Source organism: Leptosomus discolor, chromosome 7 (genome assembly GCF_034619465.1).
Source record: "Leptosomus discolor isolate bLepDis1 chromosome 7, bLepDis1.hap2, whole genome shotgun sequence".
NCBI lineage: Eukaryota > Metazoa > Chordata > Aves > Leptosomiformes > Leptosomidae > Leptosomus > Leptosomus discolor.
This window is the reverse complement of record NC_141397.1, coordinates 48,853,754-48,881,549: the sequence shown is the minus strand read 5'-3', so window position 1 is coordinate 48,881,549 and position 27,796 is coordinate 48,853,754. Positions and strand designations below refer to the sequence as shown.

General features: G+C 38.6%; 1 protein-coding gene across 1 annotated transcript; it reads left to right on the top strand.

Annotated features, from left to right (window-relative positions):
- The first annotated feature begins 447 nt into the window (after nt 1-447).
- GK5 (glycerol kinase 5) lies at nt 448-26,065 on the top strand. The gene is made up of 16 exons (XM_086468119.1): nt 448-585; nt 1,762-1,855; nt 4,849-4,924; nt 5,358-5,451; nt 6,438-6,569; nt 8,106-8,181; nt 8,758-8,819; nt 8,906-8,979; nt 9,298-9,358; nt 10,508-10,634; nt 13,934-14,038; nt 16,657-16,742; nt 19,506-19,609; nt 20,984-21,043; nt 23,890-24,023; nt 25,318-26,065. The coding sequence occupies exons 1-16, from the start codon at nt 451-453 to the stop codon at nt 25,452-25,454; spliced, it is 1,557 nt and encodes a 518-aa protein (XP_086324245.1). The 5' UTR covers nt 448-450; the 3' UTR covers nt 25,455-26,065.
- Nucleotides 26,066-27,796: the final 1,731 nt, after the last annotated feature.

The following is a 27,796-nucleotide window of genomic DNA, read 5'->3' as shown; positions in this document are numbered from 1 at the left end:
TTGGGGGGTTCGTTTTCCTGGTTTTGCTCTGCATGCGGGATCCCGGTGCCGAGGGCCTGTCTGCGCCGAGAAGGCGCCGTCGCTCTCGGGAAATCCCCCCGCCCCGCCGTGAGGGAACGGGGGCGCGGGTGCTGTCGTTCCCGCCGGGCCCGGCGGGAGGGACCCGCGCCGCCCGGCCGTTCTGCCCGCCCCGGCCCACCGCTGCTCTCCGCCGCAGGGCGCGGGCACGGGCCGGGACTGCGGCTCCCGCGCCGGTTACAGGCCGCGGCCTGCGGAGCCGTCCCGAGGCGCGCCCCCAGCGGCGGCGGGCGCCACCTGGCAGCCCGGCGGGATCGCGGTGGCGCGGCCCGCCTCACGCCGCCGCCGCGCTCCCCCGCGCCCATAGGCCGGCCGGGCGCCCGCCCCGCGGTGGCCGCGGGGCCGCGCTCCGCGATCGCTGCGCGCCGGGCGATGCCGTGCGGGCAGCAGGAGAGCGGCGGCGCCGCCCCCGCGCGGTACGTGGTGGGGGTGGACGTGGGCAGCACGGTGGTGAAGTGCCACGTCTATGACCGGGCGGCCGCCGTCAGAGGGTCCGGCTGCAGGAAGGTGAATCCGCGGCGGGGGGAGGCAGGGGTGGACGGCGGGCCGAGCGGCGCGGGCCGCCCTGCCCCGGGCCAGAGCGGCGGGCGAGGGCAGCCTGGGGCGGCGTTTGCTTCGGGAGCCGTCGCCGGAGGCGGGCGCCTGCGGGCGGGGCCGAACGCGCCCGCTCTGCCCCGAGTGCCGGGCGGGTTGACCCGCGGGTTTCCGCGTCCCTCACCTGTGCGGGGTCCCGGAGGTGGCGGGCTGCCCGGCGGGGCGCGGGTCGGGGCTCGGCATGAGGAGCGTTCACATCGCTCACCCGGCTTGGCTCTGCCTAGTGCGTGGGCATCCCCCGACCCGGGCGGGAGGGGACGGCTTCCCGAGGGCCCTCAGACCAGCCTGGGTGAAGCGAAACCCCCAGCCCGGCTGGGAGCCCCGCGGGGATACCGCGGCTGCAGTCGCCCGGTGCCTCTCGGCGCTTGCTCCCGCCCGCCCGCCTTTCCCTGTTGCCTTCTCCTTGGTTGCTTGTCGACTAATCCTGCTCCAAACAAACCGAGTTTTGTCGGTGGGGCGTAATTGAGGCTGGTGTAGGACTTGCACACAGTGCTGTGTAAAAGAAGTGTTAGCTTTGGAACGTGAATTTCAGGCTGCTTTTGGTTTGCATGGTTCGTGATTTTGGGATCGAGGTGACCCCCAGAATTAACTTTTTTATTGTTAGCTCTTGCAGTGGGGCGGGGGGAAGTATAAGAAATCTGCTGGATTTTCAGAGATGGAAGGGGATGTTCTCAGTGGACCTGACCCTCCCTCTCGCTGGAAGCCTGTCTGGCGGGTGGTCCCTGGCCTGCTGCACTGCGCTGCTGGTGAGCTGCTCAGGGGCATCAACATCCGAGTTCAGCAGCGGAGCCAAAAGGCTCTCTGAGAAACCTGGTTTCCAGTTTGGAGCCCCAGAAGGTGTTTACAGGCTCCCCAATTCCTGGGGATTTGGGATTCTTTATTCCCTCTGAATGGAGAAGGTCTAGAGATCACACACCCACATTTAACCATGTTTTAAAAGTGATGCTGTTGTTTCTCCTCTTGCAGTAGATTAAAAAAATTAAGAACAAAAAAAAAAGCAAACCCAAGTGTATTTGCACAAACTTTCACAAGAGTGCTGGTTTATGTGAACTAGGGATCGTAACAATGCTGTGTGTCTTTTGTGAATAGGTGGAATCGCTTTATCCTCGCCCTGGCTGGGTTGAATTAGATCCTGAAGTCCTGTGGAGTCAGTTTGTGGGTGTAATAAAAGAGGCTGTACAAGGTAATGGCTTATAAAGTTGGAGACATTAATTAATTATTCATCAAAATTAATATAGTTCATTAGATAATAAAATTATTTCTTTTTTAAAAATACTGAAAATTCATCACTGAGCACAGCTCTACAACATGCTTTAAGTAAAATAGGACATTGCAATTACTTTTTTAGTGTGACCAGATTAGGGTTGAAGTAGAACCAGAAGCAATGTGCGTACTCGATTTGCATGTCAGTGACAGCACCTTGTTGCTCCAGCTTTTCGTGTATATATATCCTTCCTCCAGATGCCTCTGTGTATGAACAGAGGGTAGGCTTGTTTCCCCTTCTGATTCCCCATTATTCTGCTGCCGCTTTGTGTGTGAATGGCAGTGTGTGAGAGAATGACAGCGGGATGCTGTGTAGTTGCACTTGCTCGATTGCAACTTGATATTCCCACTTTTCCCATTTAAACTACAGATCATTCTTACCATTCGATCTCTGAATTATTGTTCTGTTCTATTTGTACTTCAGCTTAAAATTTCCTAGTATTTAATGCACTAAATACGCAACTCCCTTTTCTGCCAAACTTCAGATGTCTTTTTTTTTTTTTTTCCCCCTTTTCTGGATGCCGCTCTGACCATGCGTTTGCTCTCTACAACTCCCACAGCTTTCCTGTTATACCAGCTCCAGTGTTCTGTGATCCAGTGTGGATCACCTTCTGTGCCATGCTGATGCTGTGGACCAGTCAACTGCATCCCAGCTTGCTTTCTCACAGTGCCCCAACCTCCTTGTCATGTGTGTGTGCATCACGCTCCTTTGTTCAATGCCTGAAGTTCCTCCTTTTCAGCCCCTCTTGCAGTGTGGTCTCCAAGTGTTGCTCTGTCTCCAGGCCTGGCTCAAGGCAAAACTGCTCATCTCTTCCTTTGGAAGGGAGCCTAGGGGACAGGGAAAGTAACCATTACCAGGTGTACGCTGTAGCTGATTATTTTGGGCTCTTAGTCTCTTCTCTTAGCAGCCACAACTATTCTGTCACAATAGCGATGCCACTTCAACCCTTAAAGACCTTATTAGCTTCCTCCACTCTCATTCTGTGGAGCTAATCAGGAAGGAAGACTTTTCAGCTCGTTTTAAAAGGGGAAGCTTTTCTTGTGTCCAAGCTGTGCACACTGTCAGCAAGTAATTTTTAAGTGGTTGTGTAATGTGAGTGAGCTTAAGCCCACACTGCTGTCAAAAGAAGCAGTCCTGCCCTCCTTTTTACAGGGTTGTTTAAAGTCCAGAGCAGTTTCCCGAGTCAAATCACTGCAGTTGTTTGTGCCAGCAGAGCTTCACCAGTGTTTGCGCCAGCACCCGAGAGGGTGTGGTTCCAGGGACAGAGATGACTGACTAGAAGCAGAAAGAAGACAGAGGAGCACTTGGATTTACAGGGTGTGTGGAGCTGAGATGCAATTCCATGCACGGGTGGATGAGCTGATGTAGTTCAGCACAGCCTAAAGGTGGAAATTGCTTCTGGCTGCATGGTCCCACCCCTCTCTCTAACTCTGGTACTGGTTCAGCGCTTGCATGAGACAGCTTAACTGAAGAATACCCATGCTTGTCTTCTGTTGTGTTTATGGAAGTTAGCTTTACTCACATACGGATCTAGAGAGCATGATAGTTGAGACAGAAGAAGTGGTGGGAGCATGCAGGTTGTGGAGACAGGGGGGAGTAACACATCCCGCTTACCCATAGTGAGCTGTGGTAGTACTGGTATGACTTTGCTTTCAGTTTAGACCCAGCTGCTACTGAAAAATAAATACTGCTGTTCTCCCAGGTCCTTCTCTCATGCAGTCACACTACCAGCAGCACTTGTGCAGGCAGTTGGAGCAGGTAGCCTTGCAAAAGCACTGATTTAATTTTCAGTTTATTGAGGGCCTTGAGACCAATACCTGCATGAATGCAAGATCCAGAATAAGGGAAGGTGCAGAAGCACATGTAGAGGTCAGCAGAGCAAGACATGCCTTTCTTTATGAAACCCCTTCTGTAATCATCACTCAGAGGCTGTCGGTTGTAGAGTCTGCAGTATATGGTTACGCAAGTGAGTAACTTTGCACGTGAAGGTCAACATAAGAAAGCATATGAGCAGGACACGCTTAACCTGTGATTTGTTCAAGCAGTAGGATTGAGAGCCCTTCAGAGTAACAGTGCTTTGGACAAAGTAGGTAGTCTGTCATTTAACTGGCATTGCTTAATGTATATTTTTTCACATAATTTTGCTTCTGGAAGGGTGCATGGAGGTACTTGGGAAGCTGACCAGAGCTCTTTTGAAAATAGCTGTGGACAGATTTAATTATTTACCATTATATATAGTAGAAAAAATATTCTGTAATAGTTATGAAGGTAAGGTTTAACGGCAAAATTGATGTGTACCCAAATGTACATTTTTGTACTTCTGAATTTTAAATACACTTTGCATTTAGTGATACGTGGTTTAAGCAAATTTGTTCTTAGGAATTTTGAAAGATTGCTTAACGCAATTTAAGGAGAGATGTCATTATCAAAGTGATGTAAAAAATCATGGTATGTTGACATTAATCTCTTTACTGTCTGTAGACTCAATCTAGTTTTGTTTCTTTATAAGCTTGTAAAGGTGATCCTTCTGTTTGTGCTTTCATTCACATTCATCCATGTGAAATGCACATTTTAGTTGGTTATATAGGCATATGTAACCTGTCTGCCTGCCTTTGGGATTGTTCAAGTAAAGCGTCAGCGGGCCTTTCAGGAGGTGGAATGGGTCAAAGTGCCACAACTGCTTTTGTAAAATACGTGGGTTTATTTACCTGCTTTGGAATCAGTTGTCTGACTCAAGTTCTCTAATGTTTCACTGTTGTAGCTACTTAGCTGGGTAATCTGTAGAGATTTATATTCTCTTAAATTATTGGTATCCTAAGCATTTAATAGTTTTTGTAGTTACATTGGAAAAGTTGTGGGTTTGTTTGTTCACGTAAATTATTTTTTTGGTGTGGTTTGATTTTGTTTTTTAGCTGCGGGACTTCACATGAGGCAAATTGCTGCTCTTGGCATCTCAACGCAGAGAGGAACTTTCATTACCTGGCACAAGTATGTATATTGTATGTTGTTTAAAATGAATCTGTATTCATAGTCTGGATGGAAGCAATCTGCAGAAATGTTAAACTCTGTCAAATCACTACCTGAAAGCACCAAATGTCAGTCACTCGTGTTCTCTTGTGTTTGCACAGCCACACCTGACAGCAGGTCAGAAGAGTTTACAAGTGTATGTCCTTTTTGTTTTGTTCGTAGTACTTTGGAAGAGATGAATATATATGTATTTTTTATTTCTAAGGAGAAGTCTCACACTCAAAATGTCCTCATGTTATTGCTAATTCCTTAAATCCACCAAGAAGATAATCACTTATTTTAGGAAATGACCTAGTGTTAAGTGTCCTGACTGGAAATGGTGAATGATGTTGAATTTTTTGGGCAGTGTATGTTCTGTAATTTTAAATGGGAATGTTCAAATACTGTTTTTCAGGAGGACAGGGAAACCTTTTCATAATTTCATAAGTTGGCAAGACTTAAGAAGTGCTGAACTTGTGAATTCCTGGAATAAGTCCTTTCTGCTGAAGGTAAAACTCTGCTAAGCTAGATACTGTTTGGACATACTAGAACTGTTTAATTGTTTGAAGAGTGAGGGCAATATAGGAAATACTGCAGGTGTCCTGTTAACATGTTAATATGACATGCTGTGGCCTAAAACCATTTAATTGAGCAAGGTTAGTGTGGAATATAATACCAAGAAAAAAAAGCAGTACTGATAGCCTGAAGGTAATTAATTCCAGGAAAAGATATCTGTAGGTCTAGGGCACATTTTGTTACTTTTTAGTGTCTTCATTGTATTGAAATATTGCATGTTAACACTGCTACAGCATAATTTTTGGATGTAGGGGTTCTTGGTTGACAGTGTTTTGGGGTTTTTTGTTTCGTGGGGTTTTGTTGTTTTTTTTTTTTTTTTAATGTGCTGTTTGCCCAGATTGTCTAGCGAAGGTACATTTTATGCTGCTCATGGCTTGTGCCTCATACCTTTAGAAGACAAAGATTTACTGTAAGTGGAAAAACTGAGGTTACTTTTCCTGTCAGCGGAAACTAACTAGCACACTGACAATAAGAAGTGAAATTTTCAGTTTTGCCACTGTTTGCTTTTGTGAATAAAAACTTGATTAATGATCAAATTTTGGTTAATTATTAAAATATGATTGAGCTTGTCTACTGTAGGAGAACTTTCACTGGAATAACAGTATGTAACGTTATCAACCACATCGTGCGTTGTGCTCATAGAGGTGTCATGTCCTTGTAATGCAGAGCAGTCTCTCTCAGTGTGCCAGCAGAAGTCAGTAAAACAGACATGCTTAGTGCAGCTGCTCTTCCCTGTGGTATTTTTTGTGAGAAGGCTATCTGTTGAAATCCTGTGTAAAGATTCTCTAGCAGTTTTAGCTTTCTGAATCTAATCTTATACCAGCAGCTTTCATCTGTGTTGTCATCCTTTAAAGATAATTGATCAGAAAACTTTGAAGGGAGAGATTAAAAATTAAGCAACTGTTTTCTTTTGAAACAGGTAGTCCATGTTATTTTTACAGTGCTTCATTTATTGACTGGGAATGATCGGTATTTGGCACCAAGGTTTCTTACTTTTTCAACACAACAGACTTCTATGAAGTTGTCATGGGTTTTTAAAAACATACACGAGGTAAGCTGGAAAGGGAAAAAAATAATAGCTTGCTTAAGTCGTAATAATGGCTAGTGACTTAGGTTGGCTGTAACCTCTTCAGTTTTGTCTTGCTTGTGCTGTTCCTCAGAAGAACCAGAATGAAATACTTCTGTCTGTGTTAATATTCAAAGCCTGTCTAAGTGTCTACTCATGTTTGTACAACATTTTCATCTGATTCTGGAAATGCGTAGTAGTAAAAAATTCTGTTTGTGCATAAGAAACATAATCAAATCACCTTATTTCACTTGATATAATTGCACAGTTAGCAATTGTGGTTTGTTTTAAAGTTGGTTGCACTCTAGTTTTGCATGGCAGTTGTATTTACTTTCAACTGGCACTCTTATCTTTCTGCTCTGCATTATTCCAGTGTTCACAGTTTCACAAATATTATTGTACTGGACAATCAAACACTGCAATTTCTTTTGCATTTTGTTGTAGTGTAAATTGGAAAATACACATAAAATAAGTTGTGCTGGAATAATCTAATGGACTAATGAGCATTGAGCTATTTATTGCTGTATTCTTTGCTCTAATCTTTACCATTTTGATTGTTTCTTCCTATTGTATTTATAACTTCAGTCATCTTATTGTCCATATTATTTTTCAAGTTATTTTTGAAGAAAATAGTTATCATCTATTTTCTACCTTGCGTAAAGAAACCCTGAAATCTTTTTGGTTTTGTGACAGAAAATGCCAGACAAAACTCACTATTGAGGGGGTCGATTAGAATTTTTTAGTGGCATGGTTTTTTTGACCTGTTGAAAATGTGGGGTGTTTGGAGGATTATAGAATTGAAGGTTATGCAGCTGCTGAGTTTTCAGTGTGAGATGAACTGATACTTAAAATATGTGACTGTCAAACCAAGAAGCTAAAAAATTCATGGCGCTCAGTTACAGAGAATAATGTATTCGGTCCTGTTTTGAATTAATTCGTTTGTATGTTCTTCTTATGAATTCTGTAGTTGTACACATTATCAGTTAGTAGAAATTAGATGAAGCATGAATTTCCCTTTTTAAAGGGGAAAAAGATCCTGAGGAAAATAACATTATGAACTCTTTACAGACATCATAAACCAGAAAACAATGTCTCTGTCTTTATTGTTGTCAAGCACGTGCTTTAAAAAACACTTATTTCTTCTATTTCTGTTTAAGTTTTTATTTAAATGCTGTATGCAGGACCATGTTTTCTTTATTCACCACTGTTATAATTGTGACTATAAAGTTTCCCTTTGTGAGCTCTGATGCCGCTACAGTAGAAGATTAATTGCTTTTTTTTCCTTAGCAGCAACTGTAGGAAACTGTGCTTATTCTCTGTTAGGAGCGTGAACTGTAGGATAATATTACTTATATAGCCAACTCGCCCTTTTTAGAAGAAAAATTGGCAATCAGAGACTTATTTTTGGGGGACATTATCATTAACCATGAAGTGAATGAGAAAAGGAATTGGGAAATAGGTTCCTCTTTATTGTACGCAGTTGTAAATACTTTTTTTTTTTGTATGTATGTTTGTTCCCAGGCTGAAGAGGCTGCCAAAAAAAATAGCTGCTGCTTTGGGACAGTTGACACATGGTTACTGTATAGATTGACTAAAGGTGAATGTTACAGTTCTTCTTAAATATTAATAAACCAAACTGGAATCAATGTAATGGTGTTCATAACTGATACATCCTAGAATTCAAATCCTTTTTTGACAATTTGTGCTTTTTTATATTTGATTGATATAGTTATATATTTACTGTTTAAAAAAAAGCAACTTCTGAATTACTTACTCTTTGAGCCTGCCTGGAAGGGTAGTCAGAAAGGGAAATCGTTTATTGTAATCAATCTTTTAAGCATTTAAGATTTAAAGAGGACTACCAGAACAAATTGGCCTTGACTGAATTGGATAGCTTATGATAGACAGTGATGCAGTCAGTGTGGTACATGTCAGAAGTACTGGCTCGCTTCTAGCCAGTTTCATGAGGGTAAAATAAGGTAATTAATGTATACACATTATAGTGAGCAGCAGGTAAAGTTTGTGTGCTCATTGTATCATTATGATTTTGCCTATAGACACTCAGTTTATATTTCATGGGAGCCACTGAGGTGTTTAAAGAAAAAGTGTGTTTAAAATGACTCTTAAATACTTGGATATCTAAAATCTTACTTTGTCCTTTTTTTCATGGTAGGTTCTGTGTATGCCACAGATTACTCAAATGCCAGTGCCACAGGTGTTTTTGAACCCTTTACGGTATGTGCTGGTCCCAAAAATTGTTGTAGCTATTTATTGTGCTTCTGAGAGAGTTGCTGACTTTTACTTTTTCCATGTTATTGCAGAAATGTTGGAACCCTACTTTGTGTAATTTACTTTCCATTCCAATGTCTATTTATCCACCAGTGAAAGACACAAGGTAACTATGAAGGCATATTCAAAAGAATATGGTAACTATCAAATTAATTGCCTTTAGAAATACACTACATAATCTGCACAGGCAAAGTAATATATAGATACACCAGAAAAACCTAAATTATTTTTATATGTAGATATACTTTTTTGACACTACGTCCAAAACTTTATTTTTACTATTAGTATTTCTTAAAGTGACGGTTTTAATGCGTTCTTTAAAGTAAATATATGTATGCAGACCCAGGCCTTACATATCTAGATTTCATTTTAACAAAAAGGTCACTTTGGTTTTGTAATGTTTCTCCATAACATTTGTTTCAAGCTTCAGCTTCGGATCAGCTGACTCTGAAATATTTGGGGTACCCATTCCAATAATGGCAGTGGTGAGTGAAAATGTTTCTTACTTAAATCTGTATATTTTAACTTATATTCTTTTTATCTAGCTTTCATTTAATTCTTGCTTGTTTAGTAAATATTCTCTATTCATTCTCTGTGACTTAACTACGGTAGGATTGGTTGTTGAATTTTTCTCCAAAAACTCAGTTTACAACTTAGGGGAAAGAAGGAGAGAAGAACAGGAAGGGATTTCTAGAGGTTGAGGTCCATTAAGGTTAGATGACCAAATGGTTTAAGTGCTGAATGTAGGACTTAACAGAGCTGGGTTCTGCTCTGAGCTCTGGTAATGTGTTTTGTTGCTGGCTTGAACTCCGTTGTTCTGTATAAAGTTGTGCAATGGGGTCCGTTCTGGCTTGACTTCAGTAAGACTTTACAGAAATGCAAGAGTATTTATTCATAGATCAAATGTGATACCTTTTATTTCTTTTTTTCGCTAAAATTAAATAACATGTTCTTGCTTCAGTAGTTAGGATTTGGATAAGAAAAACACATTATTTTTCTTAAGTAATGAATTGTAGAAAAATCTGCTTGAGTTGAGCTAAATGGAAAAAATTTCACCTAGCTAACATGAATTTCTGCTCCTATTTTTAAAGAATTGTAGACTCAAATTATTTGTAAAGTTACTGTTTTGCCAAGGCACAAGCATAAGTAAATACATTTAATAACCATCATTGTTGAAACATTGAGCATGGAATAATTTGGTACAGGAGGGGTAGCAAGGAAAAAGGAAGATGAAACCTCAAAGCTTCAACTTTCTATTTGGGGGAAGAGGAATTCAAGCCAAGCTACACTGTTCTGCAACATGGGATTGCAAATGCCCTGTTTATCCTTGTCAAATACTAAAATATAATATACTAATTTTGTTTCTGTAACATATTTTTCAGTGTGGTACACGATACTGCAGGTGTTCACATTGTGTCCAAACCTGGTGTAATTTTATTCTAGTGATAAATCCGACTGTTGGAATGGCGTGCAGATCCTTAAGGAATTGTATATGAGTCCTCTCTTAACGCTGAATTCCTTTCTGAATGGTTATTTGTATTCAGAACTCTGAAATGTTTGCAATTATCTTTTAAAATCCAGCAGCATGGTGGGTTGGTGGAAGCTAACTTGTATTGTCTTTGTTGGTACGGCAGGTAGCTGATCAGCAGTCAGCTATGTTTGGGGAATGCTGCTTTCACCCTGGAGATGTTAAACTGACAATGGGAACAGGTGGTTTCTGGAATGTGAATACTGGAGAGCATCTGTTTGCATCACAGAGAGGTAAGATACTGAAATTTTGGTTTCAGACTATTTCATGTTACTTGACAGCTGTTAGTGATGAGGGTACAAAAAGGGATAAAACACGGCTTTGCTTTTCCTTCTGTCTTTAGCCATAGAAAAAGAGCTTGAAAGTGTTTTCAGAACAGAAGGCTGTGGACGTTTTTAATTAGAAATGTACATCTTGGTTGTCCTGAAATATGCTTCTCAAGAAGAGAATTTAAGTAACATGACTAGTAATTAAGTCTGCTGCCTGCATCCCTCCCTTGTTTTTTGGTGTTTTTTTGTTTTTTTTTTTTTACCTGCGCCTGTTCTTCTTGATAGCAATGTTATACAGCACAGGAATAGAGAAAAAGTGGTTTGGTCTTCTGGCTTCTTACATCAAAATGTTCTAATGGATCGCTGTAAGTTCCTCCTCTTGAGCCCATATACTTTGAAGTACCTGCAGTGAGATAATGCAGGATTAGCAATTACTAGTTTTCTTTTAAAATACTAGAAATGGGCTTCCCAGTGTGTTTCTAGTGTTTGAAACTTTGTCGTACTGAACACTTGTGGTCTGTCAAGCTTGTTAATTTGTTATAGATGAGTGAAGAGAGCAACAGATGATACTGAAGTAAATTTGCCTGCACAGTCTCTCTGTCTGTTGTTATTTTTAAAGAGTTACTAATTTCAGGAAGCCTACAATTTGACATGGGAGGGGTGGGGCTGCGGAGGACAATAGTGAGCTAAGGAGACTTTTACCGGCTAAAGTCTGGAAGGACCTTTGCAAATACATCAGATGTGTCAGAACTGAATAGCATAGACATTGAATTTCCTATGAATACAAATGCTTTTTAAGCTAATTAATGATGTCATTATGATGATACTTTTACTTAGGAAATCATATGTATGCAGTCTATGGTAATGTAGTAGCAAAAACATGCTGTAAGGTTTTTCCATTTTGTTTTCTTTTAAGAAAATACTTAGCTGTTGTGATCTGATAGGAGTCAGAATCTTTAAGGCAGTGCTGTAAAACTTTTACTGCTTTAGGCTGTTAATTTGTGTTAAAATTATTTTCCTTGTGTCCTTTGGCTGTTGTGGTATGTGTAGTAGGACAAGTTAAGTACCTAGCTTTCTCAGTGCCCTGGGCATGAAATGTAATGTGTTCAATCTTTAAAGTTGACATACATGTTTAAGACTGCAAGATGAATCCCTGCAGCATCCTTGTGCAAGCTATTCATTAGCTGCTGTTCTAGTTCCTGGTCTACATTTAGTTGCTCTATATGACAGTTGTTTAAAAAAATCAAGTAATTCCTTCAAGAACAGCACTTCTCACAATTCAACAATGGAAGCATGCTGTATAGATTTAAAATCTATCTCTCTGGCGGTCTGATAGTTCTCAATAACTCTGGTCATGCCAAGTGTCATGTTGATCCATTCCCTAGAGGTAGATTATCTTACACTACTAGAGACTCTGGTTTGAGCATCTTGAGGAAAGCCACCTGATGGACTTCTCTGTCCCTAATTAGCTGTCCTTCTCTAGGACTTTTGGTTCAATTAATTAATAAATCTTGCTTCTTTGCAGCTGTACCTTTGGTAGAAAATAAAGATTGTAAGGGAGACCTGAACCAGCAATCTGGAGATATGTACATCACTTTTTCCTTTCAAGAGACAAATACAAACTTTAATCAAAATAGGTGCTGCTGATTGTTTTCCATTGTGAGCACCAGTGTGCCTCCAGCACTAACCCAAGTTTCTGGGATTGCACTAGTACTATGGTGTCACTATTTTGGACACAGGCAAGCAAGCTGGAGATGATTGTGAGGCACATTTGCATATCAGCAAAGCCACCTTGAGAAAGCAGAGGTAATCACTAGATCCTTCTGATGCTTTTCTGGTCCTTTAGTTATTAGGACTCATTTACCTTTGTTGTATTACCCATGTATCTGAGTCCTGAGCAGGGTCTGATAAAGTCTGTGTGCTTTCTTCACCCCCCAGTTACCATACTTGAGTTGGGTGAAGTTTTTATTGCGGTGGCCACTGAATGCTTAGGTTCTTATCGAGTGACTTGAAAAACCATTTGTCCAGCTGCAGTGCTGGAGAACATCTACTGTTCAGCTAGATAACAAAGTCTTTTTGCTTTATCATTAAAAGCAGTACTCAGCAGACTTTTGAGCTATGTTCTTACAAATACATATATCAAACAGGAATGTCTCTGTGTTCACACTGTTTTAAGTAGTATGTCTCCATTTCTTTGTTAAGGTTTCAACATATCCATGGGGGAGCAGAGAACAATAGTCAGGTTTATCCTCGTTACTGGCTGTTTATTTCTAATGTAATAGTACCTTCAAGCAGACAGCTCTTTGAAGGATGCTGTACTGTGTTTTCAGATAAACATAACAGTGTTACGTATTTCAGCCTTTCTTCTGAGAGAAAAGGAAAAAAAAATTTCCAAGTAATTGAATTTTCTTTTGAGTCACTGCAAAGCTGAAACTATTTGGTGGAAATCATAACTTCCTGCAAATCCCGTCATGTAAACCCTAGAAGTGGTAATCTTTTGTAATTATGGACAAAGTATATCACCAAATATTTTTAAGGAGTTTGTGTGGGTTTTTTGTTGTTTATATTAGGCAAACATACAGGCAAAATCCTGTAGTTAACTGGCAGTAGTCTTTGTTGGGGACAAGGATGGGCAAATTGTGACGCTTTTTTGCTTTCTGTGTGAGGAAGCATTGCGTACTGAAAAAGGAATAAGAAAGTATATCGCTTTCATCATCTTCTATGAATAAGATCAGTGTTCTACGTTTGTGATGCTTTTTGTGTGTGTATAGGTCTGTTTTAGTGTTTGTGCTTCCTATCTGAAAGCCCAGCCTTCATGTTTTATGTTTTGAGGAAGTAAATTCTAACTTTTTAGAAACTATTGGAGAAAATTAGATGGAATTAAAACAAATAGGAAAGAAATTTTTAAGTATATACAATCTCTTACTATATATATATATATATAAAAAAAAAAGTAGTGCAGATAGCTCTTCTCTTTAGCTTAAAAAGGTTTTTTTTGTAATTTGATAGTGGGGGTTTTTTAGGTTAACTTTGGTTTAACCAACTGTTGTTTGAGTCTCTTGTAATCCCATCACTAGGTTTTTAAACAATACATTTAACGTCTATCAGTGAGTCGGGTTTTTTTTAGCTTGAATTCTGCAAAGGAATTGAATAAAAACTACCTTGGTTTGTTTGGGTTTATTGTGAGGGGTGCCTGTATATGTTTTTCTGGAAACATTTAATTTCACTAGATGTTTTGTTTCGTTTCATGGAAAATAATTCAGGTCTGTATCCACTGATTGGTTGGAAGATTGGGGAAGAAGTTGTTTACTTGACTGAAGGCTGTATGTCAGACATTGGCACTGCCATAAAATGGGCTCAGGATATAAGTAAGTAGTTCTTTAGTTTTATAGAGGGTAAAATATATTAATGCTTAAGAAATTGGTTTATGTGGTTATGGTTATGTTACTGGGCTTGGTTTTATTTTCCATAATTGAGCAAACTGGCCTAATGTTTTGAACAGCAGAAAATGCACAGTCTTGTTGGTAGGTTCTCTGCTGAGTGTGTTTACTGCAGAGAGTTTGGTTTGCACAATCATCTCCTCTTCAGGCTCTGCCTCTCAGACCCTCCAACCTATGTAGGCTTTTATTTTCCTGAAACATTTTACTCCTCACTTGCTTTCCCTTGAGCATGACAAACTTCCTGACGCCTTCTTTTGTTTTTTTAACCTGATATCCAGACTTGAATAGAAATGGTGTAAAGGGGACCTGTCTAAAGTTAGATATGTCCTGCTTTTGGGTATTTGGACTTGAATTTTTAGTTGGGGAGAGAAGCACAGAAATTGACTACCAATTACATCTAGGTAGCATGATTGGAAATGCAGTATTCCACAAACACTTCCTATAATGATTTTGAGAGATCTCTAGCTGTACATCTCAGAATTAATAACAGGTTTGAGTTACATGAAAATAACATGAAGAACTTTATTTTTAGAAGTACAAGGTGTTGTGTGTATTGCTTCACGTAGAAGTAATGTGCCTTTTGGCTGTGACTATCATGTAATGAAAATATTTACATTCCAGTTTAATAAAAGACTAAGAAAAATACTAGCTCTATAGTAGTTGATGTTCAAAACCATTGCTTGTTTATAGGACAACCATTCTGAGTGTTCTCAATCTATTTACTTGATTTACTTAGAAATTTAGTAAACCTTTACTAGGGTGCAAAAAAGGAATTAGTGTCTCAAACTTTGGGTTATCTGGGAAAGGTTTTCCTGAAGTGTAGCTCACCACAAAATGACACATTTCTTGAAGTTGTCAACCTCCAGTGCATATGTGCATGTACATGCTTAGGTATGTGCCCTTACGGATTAAGTATGACTCAGATCTGTCCTCAGGTCTTCCATGATTCAACATTTGACTGAGCTTAGAGAATAACAGCCACTAGTATTTTGAAGAAATCACTCAATTCAATACACAGTTCAGTGCTGCAGATACAAGTATTAGTGGTACATACATAAGCTGGCTACTTCAAATTCCATACTTAAAATGGATACTTATCCATATGGAACTTATCTGTACTTAAAATGGATATTATTGATATATGCAGAGCAAGAGTGTAAAGGATTTTTTGCTAGCCAGTAGTGGAACGGTCATGACCTACAGTTGTTACCACAGGCAAAACTTGGGGAAGTTTTAGAGGGAGAGAAGAAAATAGGCGTGCTGCTTTCAACTCTCTAATAAGTAAGACCTTTATTTTCTGGAAATACGGTGGCAGAGAAACAGAATTCAGAATTTTTTATCAGCTTTACAAATAAAGAGAAGGGTCTTTTGCTCTACAGAAGGAATTGGGACAAAACACAAGGTAAGGTAATGGCCTCAGTAAGGTGAGGCTCAACATGGATGATGATGATGAGACACACAATACTGGTAAAGGTTTGGAAATAGAATTTCTGCAACAAGACGAACTTTGTTTACTAGGCTTCTGGTGTGATCAGATTATTTATAAAAATTTTGAAAAAGTAGTATGTGGAATTTCAAGGTGAAGTCAATCTACTTATTTTTTTCATTTTCTGTCCTGGCATAGAGGTACTAGACACAGTTCAGTAATAGCAAATACAGCAAGAAGAAAAAGATGTGATATAGGCTTATTAGTCTGGGCACAGCAGAATCCAAAGCTTTCAAAGAAATTTATGAAGGTTACAAAGGTGAATTGAAACTCCTGGTAAGTTACCGAGATGGATTTTTCAAGGATAGATTGAGCTAGATTAACCTAATTTATCTTTGATAGAACTTACTTTTTTAGACAAGAAAAAGCAATAGCCCTCCTTTACAGGAGACCTCTAGTCTTCTGTAAAAACATGTTGTGTGGCCACATAAGGACATTATTAGTTAAAACTGCAGAAGATAGGTGTTAGTGAAAGAATTCCATGTGGGTGAAGAGCAAGCTAAAGAGGGATGTCTGTAGAGTTGTGAAAGGAGACATCTGGCTAGACAGAGAATAAAAGTAGTGTCTATCAGAGAGGACCTATCTTATTTATATTTATGTCTCAGTTACCTGTAAAAATATTAAGGGTGCTGATAAAATATAATGGGTAATAAGGCCTTTCTCTGTAGTCATTTGGTGCTTGAGCTGACGATAACATCTTTTGAGGGAAAAAACATGGTTTATATTTTGCAAATCTAGATTTTAGCAAAATTAGGGTGTCATTAGCATTCTCAATTCCCATTTCTGTCTATTTGGAAAGCTAATGACCTCTTACAGGATGTGAAGATTAAAAGGCTATAGCATAATAAATATGTGGAGTTTAGTCTTCATATGAATAGGTGGGTTTGGGTTTTTTTGTGCAACTTATGGACATGAAATACAGAAGTGATCGTTTCCCTTAGAATGTATAGTTTGAGAATATTGCAGAAGGAAATAGCCTAACTCTAGATGTTTGTCTCTTAGTAATATATGAAGAAATTTAAGTAAATAATAAAAGCATGTGACTTACGCATCTTTACAGATCTTTTCACCCATGTAGATGAAACAGCAAAAATGGCACGGAGTGTTGTTGATTCTCAAGGCGTTTGTTTTGTTCCAGGTTTTCAGGTAAAATTATTAGTAGTAATAATGTAATTGAGAATATATATTCTAATAACCCAGTTAAAGTTTTAACTTTCACATGTTTAAATGTAATCATTTACATCTTATCACAGTATTTATTCTGTACTACTCAGGTTCTTATTGTCTGTCCCTCACCACAACGTATGAAGATAACTGTCATATCAGAATGCTTAAACACCACCCCCCATGAGAAAAGCCTTACAAAATAGAACAATTACTTCCATTTTGCAGGTGGAGACCTGGGAGACAGATAAACTAAATTACTTGCCCACAGTAACTCAGGCAGTGCCTGCAGAGACAGAAACAATCCCATAGCTTTTCTGCCTCATGCAGAGCTTTCATCGAGACAATACTTCTAAGCACTGTTCTAAAATAATTCATTTTATTCTGCCTTTTTTCAAGATGTAGGTTGCAATTCATCGGAATATTTAAGTGTACTTAAGTATGAGCAAGATTGCAAGTCCTGGTGTTAGGAAAAGCAAAGATACTAGTATTTAGACACTTCTCATGGGGATGATCAAACAGAGCATTGTAGACTTCTGTCTTAGAAGTCTTAGAAATTCATTGGTTTGAACATATACCAGCTCATCTCTCTGTGTGTATCTAAAAGGTTTTTTGGGGATGTTTTTTGGATTGGGGTTTTTTTTTGATCTTCCTTGGTGTACTATACTTGGTCATTCACAGGACTAGTGTTTCTTCTTTAGAAAATTAACATATTTAACCTTACCTTTATGTAAGTCATGTATGTTACTGGAACAAGGCAAGGAAAAATTTCATTTCTTCAACAGGTAGCCCAGCTACCTTCACTCAAACAGCTGCCCTAATAATATTTATTTTTAGGGGTTTAGAGCTTGATTGTGCTAAGAAGCTTCCATTTAGCATTTACTGTGAGTAACTGTGCTATGAATAAGCAAGCTCTGAACCATGCCAAATTCCAATATTTGCAGACAGGAATCCTGAGGTAGATAAATGTTAACCTGAATATTTTTTGAACATTTAATTCTATTAATATTCAAGTTCTAGAGATGTTGGTGAAACTTCTTTTTTGTTTATTCATTTTTTTACTTGCTTTGTGGGTTTTTCTCCCCCTTGCTTTCTTGACACTGTCTCCAGAAGGAACCCCAGCTAGCCTCTTGGTAAACATTGATTCAGTCTTTTTTTCTGTAATTCTAATATTCCCAGTCCAAATTTAGAAGCTGTACTTAGAAAACTGTGACATCTAGTAACCACTAATAATATCCACCAATGTGGATTTCCTTGCTGGATTTCTTTGTGTTTTAAAAGCCCTGCTTATGCCAGTGGACCGTGCTTAGCTAGTAGACTCACAGTAACAGAATCTGTATCAATTTAGAAACTGAGCAGATTAAGTGGGATGAAAAGGGACATGAAATGAGTTGAACACTTCGAGGTTGTAATGTGGGTGTTTAGCTTCGCTGGCTAGATGCTAATGTTTATTATAATGTTTCTTAGACCTCAGAATTATAGTGGTTAGGGAGGGGGTTTATGAAGCTCCTATGTTCATTTCGTACACAGAGTAAAATGTTTCTCTACTCATCCATATTAAGGCAATAAAAATAAAAACAAGTTTATTTGTTACTGGATTCTACTGCTGTGGTGCAGCGCACTGAGAGGAGCATCATTGTGAAAGTGTATTTGAAATTGAGTGATGAATAGTAACAGGAAAACCTTAAGACTCTTCGTTGGGGTGTATGCATGTATATACACTGCTACTTTTTTCTTTTTTTCATTAATGATTGTTTCTTTCAAGATACTCACCCTTATGTAGAATATGAGTCTATGCTTTTTAGTTTATTATCTTGTATATCAAAATCTGTAAACTTGGAAGCCATGAATCTTATTATGCTACTGGGCTGGACAAGTGGTTCCGTTCTTAGAATGGGAAGGGTACTTGTGTGTGGAAAAAAAATAGTGTTTTCTTTGACTTGAATGCAGAAGTTTCTTCTATTCAGGAGCTTCTACAAAATGCCAGTGTTTATTTTGGCTATGTGTACCTATCCATGCATAATTTTCTAATCTTCTTTAACATATGATAGCATTTTCTTAACTTTATAAATATGTGTGTATGTATCTTATAAGCACGAAATTCAAACTTCTGGTAAGTGTTGTCATAATTAATATTTAGCACAATACAAGTAGAAAGGATTGTTTCATTTTGAAAATTACTGTCTACAGTGAAAATAAGATTTAACATAAAGTTCATGAGAGGAGTTGGCAGGGTGGAGAGGAGATTTATCAATTAATCCCTACTTAAAAAAGTAAGAGAGAACTTAGTGGCCATTATAATTTTAGCTGGACTCTGTTTATCAATGTCACTGAAAACAGGCTGTAGTGTAAACTAATAAAAAGTATTACCATCCTTTCCAGTGTTACTTTTAAAAGTCAGTTCATCTTTCTTTCAGCTGTTCAGGAGTGTTAAAAAAAAGTGAGACATCTTGCTAGAGATACATACAGTATATGTATTTTAAAGAGAAGTCATGCAGATTAGTGTTATTTAGTATGTCAAATTTAGAAGTCACTTAAACCTTTTGCTGTTGAAAGAAGCTATTTAAACTGTTTTCTGAGTTAGCTACAGTAACACTATGTACCTCTTACATACTGTTTTCAATTTTCTTCTTTCACTACGCTGCCTGTAATTGTCGTAAGTTATTTTTTTTCTTACTATCTGACTCTTTTCTCAAAAGCCTACAAATACAATTCGCTGAACTCATGGTGAAATCTTTTCTGCAGATTTCTCTGAATGACCCATATTTATGTGCCTCTTTCATGGGGCTGAAACCTTCCACTACCAGAAACCATCTCGTACGAGCTATATTGGAATCTGTTGCTTTCAGGTACTGTTTGCTTAATTATCTTGCTTATGTTTTCTTACGTTTGCTTTTATTTTGATCAGCAGCGTTAAATGGATACTTGGAATTTGCGGTTTGTAAAACACAAATCGTAGTCATCCGTTACTGTTATAAAAAAAATTTGTCTGCTTCTGTTTTTTTTTTTAATTAATGCTTTACAAATAAACTCATGTATATTTCTTAGTTCAGAGTTTTTGTTATTAAGTAACCATAGAGATATTCTTAAATTACATTGTTTTCTGCATGTTGTAAAATGTTTTCTGTTTAATGTTTGTCCTTACTCTACTGACATTGTTTTGCCAAAAGCTGTAGCCCATGCACTCCAGCTGTGTTTAAAGTCCCTGAAGCTGGAAATTTTATGTTAGCTCTTTGAGTAAAGCTTGAAATTTTGGTGTTTTACAAAACACAGTAACAGGCATTTTAAACATCTTTAAAGATGTGAATGGACAACAACTTCCAGATCTAACTGTCAGGGTTAAAGGTGTTACTACTAGTCACTGATGAAACCACATCAGTAGCTCACTGTGGAACAGATTGGTTCTGCCCAGCAGACCCACCCAGCGTGCCTGGAATTGAAGCGGAATGTGATTTGAGTCTGGCTCACACTGCACCATGGCCAGTTAGGGAGCACTGATATGATTCCTTCCATCTAGTCACCAGCTCTGCTTTGGGCATAATAACCTGCTGCAAGAGGCAAAAAGGATGTCTGGAGGAAGGTAGCATTCTGAATTGCTGACGCTGTTTCTAATGCATTTTTTTCTGCACTGTAAGAGTAACGTGAGAGGCAGTAATTCCTGAACTGAAGCATAGGTCTGTTGAAAACAGGGATGTTAAGAATCTCATCTTACTCAAATAACTAACTAGACAATGGTAGAGATCCTTTGTGTTTAGATTTTCTGCCATTAAATGAAACGGTTTGAGAACAAGTCAAATTTACAACGCCTTCAGATGTTCTCTTTAAACAACAGCTGGATAAACTCTGATTAACACTCAGCCTGCTTTCCTCACTGTAAACCGCTTGTTACATCAACAGTTGCATCCCATCTGTAGAAACCTGTCAGCAATTTCAGGTGGGAAAAATGTGCCTTCTGCAGTGACTTGTGATAGAACGGGCCATGATTTAGCCATACTTGAGCCTTCATAATGATGTGTAGGTGTGTAACAAAGACCAGTTTCGGTCTCTTTTTTTTCCACTTTTTTTTTTTTAATTTATGCATTCTGGATACTTTTTAGCTATTGCAGCAGTTCTGACACAACAGAGGCATTTTTTTGCCTTATATTTTATTTTCGGACTATGTAGATACTGGCAACACTTTGTGGAATATCTAATGCTTAATTCAACTAAATATTTTTTTAAAGAAACAAACAGCTTTATGATATCATTGTGAAGAAGGTACCCATTCCTCTTCAAACTATTCGGTAAGTTCTGTGTAACTCTTTAATTTGATATATGGTAGTTTGATTTTAAATAGGTGTGATCTTTATTATGCATTTTGTCTTACTGTAAAAGTTCTGCTGCTGAGAAATAGATGATTACCAAGTCAAATGTTAATGTAACTTCAGTGGCAGCAGAGTCTGCCCACAGAAAGGTTGATTCTTAATTAAACTATTGGCATTGGTGATTGTCAGTAGGTGAGTAATGAATTGCTTTAATTATTTTTTATTTTTTTTTAAAAAAGGCAAATTCATGTTTTCAGATAGCACTAGAGTGCATATAGCAATGCCTACCACAAAGGTCATTCTATCCTTTATTACCATTCTTTCATACTGACTTTTTTTGTGCTGAGTCTCTCACAGACTGAATATTTTTTGAAGATGTCAGTTAAAACTGGATCTATTTGTGAGGGAAAGAGGGAAAATATTTTTACAAGTCAATAGTTAAGACTGTCTTTGAAGAAGACTTCAGTCTTTGAAGAAGCAAATCAAATTTAGTGAGCTAACAGTGATCCCTAGAATATGCTTTTCACAATGTCTTGGAAAAATTTAGCTGAATCATGCTACGCTGGAAAACTACGTTACACATTTTTTGGTAGGTGCTTCGTTTGAACTCACCAGTTGTAGAGCATTGTTTCTCAAGCCAAGAAGGCTCGCCAAAACTTCTCCTTCTGGCAGCCAGGGGTCACCGTGATACCACGGTCAAGAACAGACAGGAGCGTGTTCCTGTCCCTCTTGTGGCTTTTTCCTGGTACCCATGCAAAGGAAGAAATAGGCTGCAGGCATGTAGACAGATGAGAAATCTTTTTAGCAGTGGAAGAAAATTGAAAGTATGAAGTGGGGGCAGGTAAAAGTTTCTGTCTTCCATCACATACTGGAACAGGGTAGGCAAAGATGAAGGAACATCCAGGCTTGGGGTGTTAATGAAGAGGAAAAGATTTAAAATATTGGAATTCTTGATTTCTTAGGAAGCTTTTTTACGTAGAATATTGCATCCAGAATTTGAGAAGTCATATTAAGACTGTGAACTGAGAAACAGGAAGTGTGGAACATTACTATTCTGATCCCATTTACGTCGTAATGTAAACTTTAATTGTATGATCGTGTTCTGTTTTATTCATTAATATAAAATTGTTGTTTCATATAGTGACTGTAATAGTTAACTACAATAAGTAACAATTCAGCTTGTGGATTAAGCATTAGAAGATAATCAGATACACTTAATGGGGTTTTCAATAGGGTTGTAAACTGCTCTCCCGCCCTTTTGTCTGCACATCTTTAGTATCTATGCGTTACCTTTCATTTTTTCGTTGTTTTTGGTTTTATCCCATAAATATGTTCATTCCTTTTTTTTAGCTGTTGTCCTATATCCTTCGTTTCTTCCTGGTCTCTGGCTCCTACAAAGTTGTCATTTTCATTGGTCCTCTACATTTCTATTACTTTCTTGGCTTGTCTCAACACCATCAAGGAAAGCACAGAGGAGGAACCCTCAGTTTTAGTCCTCATGTCCTATGTTGTAGCAGTCTGTGTCAGCATTTACAGGGATGATCCTGGTGGTCCCTGGAGTCCTAGAATGTCACCTATTTACTTGTTCTGTGAAATAGCACATCCCCAGTTAAATGGCATGTAGGCACTTCGAGCTGAAAGATGTACTGTACAGGCTGAATCTTGAAAGTATCTAGCAGCAAAATATAGCTAAATGCAAAACGGAATATTTGGAAATTTTCTTTCTTTTTTCCCCTTGTAACTTGAATCAAATGGATGTCTTATTTTTATAGAAGAAGGAAAATCCACGTCACTGGCATTTAGAAAGTGACTTTGCCAGTTAAAGGTTTTTATGCCGTAGCATAGAGGTGGTAACCCTGCTTAACTATATGTACAAACAAGCAAAACCCTGTAACATCACCAATCAGGCAGTCTCCCCTGATTCTACTTTCAGAAACAGCCAAAACATTTATGCAAAAATTTTCTGAGGCATTACGTAGAATAGAAGATTTCAGCTGGTGTATTTGAAGATTTCTAAGCAACTGTTCAGTTTTATTACCCAAGGCTTTCTAGAGTAATAAACAGTAGATGTCTTTACCGCACCACATTTGATAGAACACAGCTCCATACCTGGCTGATACTGGAGTCCAACAGCATAATGAACCAATCTGTGACGATTCAAAGATTGCTTTTTGTTAACGGTTATTTCTTGTTTGCAAGAGAGATTACTTTGCACCACTAGTAATCACTTTCTGATGATTAAAGATCAGCATTGATAAGTTGTAGTTTTCTCCATTAAAAGGGCCTCTGACATGATGCAGTTAGGCAAATAGATAGAGGGAAGCCTCATTCTCATCTTCTTCATAAGAAGACACAACTGTGAAGCCATTTTAGCTAACTAGTACAAAGATACGGTAGTAATGAAAAAAGTGCTTTTCCAGATCTGGGAACACTTGAAAAGGTTTGTTTAATGTAATGGTTTTGATTGTTGTCATGTTGTGGTGATAACTATGTGAAGGTTCTGTTATAAACCGTAACATTTCAACCAGGATGATGTATCATTTTAGCAGATAGTGTTCAAAGCTTTTGATAATGTGTCTGTCCCATGTCCCTCTCTGCCTGCCATTCCTCCCCCAGTTTACAAGCTTTTTTTTTTTTTTCTTTTTACCCTAGGCACTTTGTGTTTGCTTCTAAATTTGCCCATAAAATGGATGTGCATTTGTGCATGAGTGACAAAAAGATTTGTGGATAGGTGTGAAACCCCAAAAGTTGTTTTCTGAAATGTTGACAATGAACATTTGAACTAAATGCATTTTTTTTAACTACTTCTTCCTCTCTCCTTATAGAGCTGATGGAGGTGTCAGTAATAATAGTTTTGTCATGCAGATGACTTCAGATTTAATTAATAAGAAAATAGAAAAACCTGCAAATGCAGATATGTCTAGTCTTGGTGCAGCTTTTCTAGCAGGCCTTGCTTCAGGTACGTATACATTCATAATGCATGTTTTTAAATACAGAGGAAAAAAATTAGACAAAAACAGGGCATAGCTTCAAATAATTTTAGAAACTCCCCAAAGGATTACTTTAGCGATTTTTGTGAGAATCCAAGGTACATAGTGTTTATGTTTCTCTGTATAGTGCTTTGTACCTACGTACTTGTATTTGATGGACCGAAGAGACAGCCGATAACGTCATACATAAACCAAATCAAGGGCCTTATTTGTATTTCTAACACAATGTCCCAATTTGCTGAGCAGCTGTATGCTTGTTTAGTTTTACATAAATGGTGACAGTGAGTTTAAAGTGAAAAGTATCTGCCTATGTGTTTGTAAGAGTCATTTACATTTAGAAGGCTATACTACTGAAGAAGCAAGACGTGCACCCGATCTTTCCTGCCTCCTCTGTCTTGACCGGGACACTCTGGTCCCTTCCATGTTCGCACTGCCTGGCGCGGTGCTGGGTGGGGCTGGGTCATGGGACAAGGAAGCTGCCGTGCAGCCATGTCATTCCTACTGAAGCTGTGTCCTGTCATCTGTGAACAGAGTCTTTATGCTTTGAGGTTTTCACAGAAATAAACACAACAGAACTACAAAATAAATTATTAACAGAAAAAAAATCCAGCTCTGCTCATGCAGAATTTTTAGATAATTAACCAGACTTAAAACTACAAACTGTCAATGGTTTTGCTTAATATCCACCTACAAAATATATTTCCATTAACTTCATTAAATTGCTTTGATATGTAAATAACGCAACTGGGAGATAAAAGCTATATGCTCACATAAGACTTACTCTGCAATTAGAACTGTAAGAAAGCTGCAGCCCTTGACAGATAAGAATGAGTCAATAACATAAATTAATCTGAATGCGTAACGCCAGTTGTTTTCTGCCATTTATGCAATTTTTAAGACAGTAAGAAAGCAACCTAGTCCTAAGTCTTGGTTTCTGTGGTCCTTCTTCATTGAGAGAGACCTGCAGCCAAAAGCACAGTGTGGATGAAACCTAAGGGAACTTCAGTGTACTAGAGCTGTTCCTTGGAAACCGTCCCAGTTAAGCAGATGTGCTGTTGTCAGGATTCCAAACAAGTGGATGCTATTGGAAGGGAGTTTCACAACATTAAAAATACAATTCCCTCTGAGAAAGTTGTTGGTTGAGTAAAGAAAAGCTGTCATGATTTCTTACTGTTTCTGCTTTGGATCTCTTGGAAATAAATTAAAACAACTCAGAAATAACATACTTGCAGTTGAGCTTGAGAATGAACTTTCTGTTTATAGGATTTTGGAATGACAAAGAACAACTGAAGAAGCTAAGACGAATAGAAGCAGTTTTTGAGCCCCAGAAGGACTCGGAGGAATACAAAACTGCTATGGATACCTGGCTACAAGCAATGAAGCGCTCCCTGCACTGGTAGAGATTGACGTTTTAATTATAGAAGAATTAAAATGTTTTAATTCATATTTATAAAATCTTGACATCAACAGGACAGTAAAAACCATAACTGAAATTTGTGATGGTAAATATATAAGTTATACAGTACTTCAGTTACCCCCTGCTGCGAGATTACTTACCACACCGTAATGAACCTTCCTGTCATCCCTATGACAGCTGTAGTCCAGCTGCAGCGTTTGTGTCCCTTCAGTGACCTTCTTTGGGTGGCCCAGCTGCTTGTATCCTACATGTACTAGAGATGGGGAGTTTTTTCCTAGGATGGGTTTTCTACTGTGAGGAACTTGCTTCCCTTCGGATCTTTAAAATCTTTGGTATGTTAGTCATCAAGGAAGGGTAAAAGGCACATATACTTCCCTAGGCATTTCTAATAAATGTAAAATGATTGCTGGGGGGTGGGTTGTGATGAACTTGATTGTATACAAGGATATTTTCTTATTAGTAGCCTGTTACCACCTTTTGGTTGACTTTCTAAGGAAGCATTTGACTAAGTTCTGTGATTTTGTGCACTAAATTAAGGTGAAATACAAAAGCAAATAAGCTTTCAGTACTCCATTAAAAAAAAAACTTCCAGGATTTTTGTAGATAATGGTTCCTATCTAGCTTGTAACTTTATTTTTCTGTAAATTTTATAAAGATCAAAAGCCATATTATCTGGCATGCCTAATACAAATACATTAAAACTAGTTACAGTTATGCTAGCTAACTTGTAAAAATCTGTAACATTAGTATTTTCAAGCCTATTGTTAAATCCCATTACTATTAGCTAAAAAGGGTCAAAAGTCTATCTTTGAACCTATTAATTACTTTTATATTTTTTAAACAAATAAATTATAATTCAAGAAATGTGTAGTTAATTATTGTTATGTATTTGTTTATCACTGATCTTAAATGACTATAATTTTCTCAGGAGAATGTAAATCAGTTTCAAAAATGTAAAATTATTAAACATTTTCATTTCAGAATAATACCAAATTCAAGCTGTGGGTGATTGTGTTGCACACGGGAGACAAAAAATGTTTATACATTTAACATACACCATTGCCTCAGTTTCTTTCAGTCATCTACCATGAGTTGGAGCACCTACTGGTCTAGCTGTGATCTTCTCCAAACTAGATCTCATTTGCCTGTAACCCTTAGCTTAACATACCATTTTTCTTATTCTGTTACTTTCTGTCCTGCAACTTGTGCTACATCTTGGCACTTTTTTTTTCCTCTGGGTATCCTGCAAGTTGCAGAGACCAGAGTTCTCTCCTGAACCTACTTTAATGGGAATCCTCAACTGAAGTCCAGAAACAGGTCTGTCTGCTGATTTCTAGTAATATGCCAGGCTACAATCTATATGGTTGATAGCTCTATAGATACTTCATTTTTTTTTTTCTTTTTGGACTGTGAAATAACAGCTGTGCAGGGCTGAGACTCTAAAAGTCTATTGATGATGTTCCCTCCACTCCTCCTGCTGTAAGGTAAGAACCTGTAGTTACAGTGTGGAACACTTGCTTTGCTTCCACACCCACATTCAGCTTGTTATTTTCTCTTTTACCTCAACCTCACTGCTAAAGAAAATTTTTGCTTATTGGCCAGAAGGTTCTACTAGGCCAAACAGAAAGGCTTTCAGTCTGGCATTTTGAGCACAAGTTTGTGCCTCAGTCGCTGGTAACTCTACGCTTTGTTCTCACTGAAGGAGTTTAGTTTCATCAAAGTCTGCCTACGGATAATATCCAGCTATTGCCCTCTTGATGAAAGCTTCTTGACTTATATTCACTTGATAGTTTTCTGGGCTTGATTAGGGTTCCCGCAGCATTCCCAGATGGAGCTCTAATGGGAGCTGAATCTGATTCTGTTCAAATCACTTCACTGTACCTGCACCTGTACGTGGTGGTGGTTTTCATCCTGACAGTTCTCTTGCTCTAGACAGTGTCCTAGAGGACCTATTCTGGATAACTATTTACTATTGTCACTGTTTAATTTGAAGCAAGAAATTTAACCTGTTTTCCTTTCACTAGCTGCAAATATATAGGAGAGAAACTTGACTGCAAATTAAGGATGCAAGAAGGCCTGACTATATTCACCACCCGAGCCCTTCAAATGATCTGCAGAGTTGTGTGGTCTGTTGTGGAGAGGCTCAAAGTAATGAGTAAGCCTCTGAAACAGATGGGGTGTCTTTAAGTCTACCAAGATGGAGCAGCCTCTGGAGGTTAGAGCGTAGTTGTCCAAAGATTGAATGGACAATAGGCATCTTGAAATTTGGTTACTGATCCCTAAGCCTCTTTTGCTTTTCTGTTACGAGAAAAATTGATTTTTATC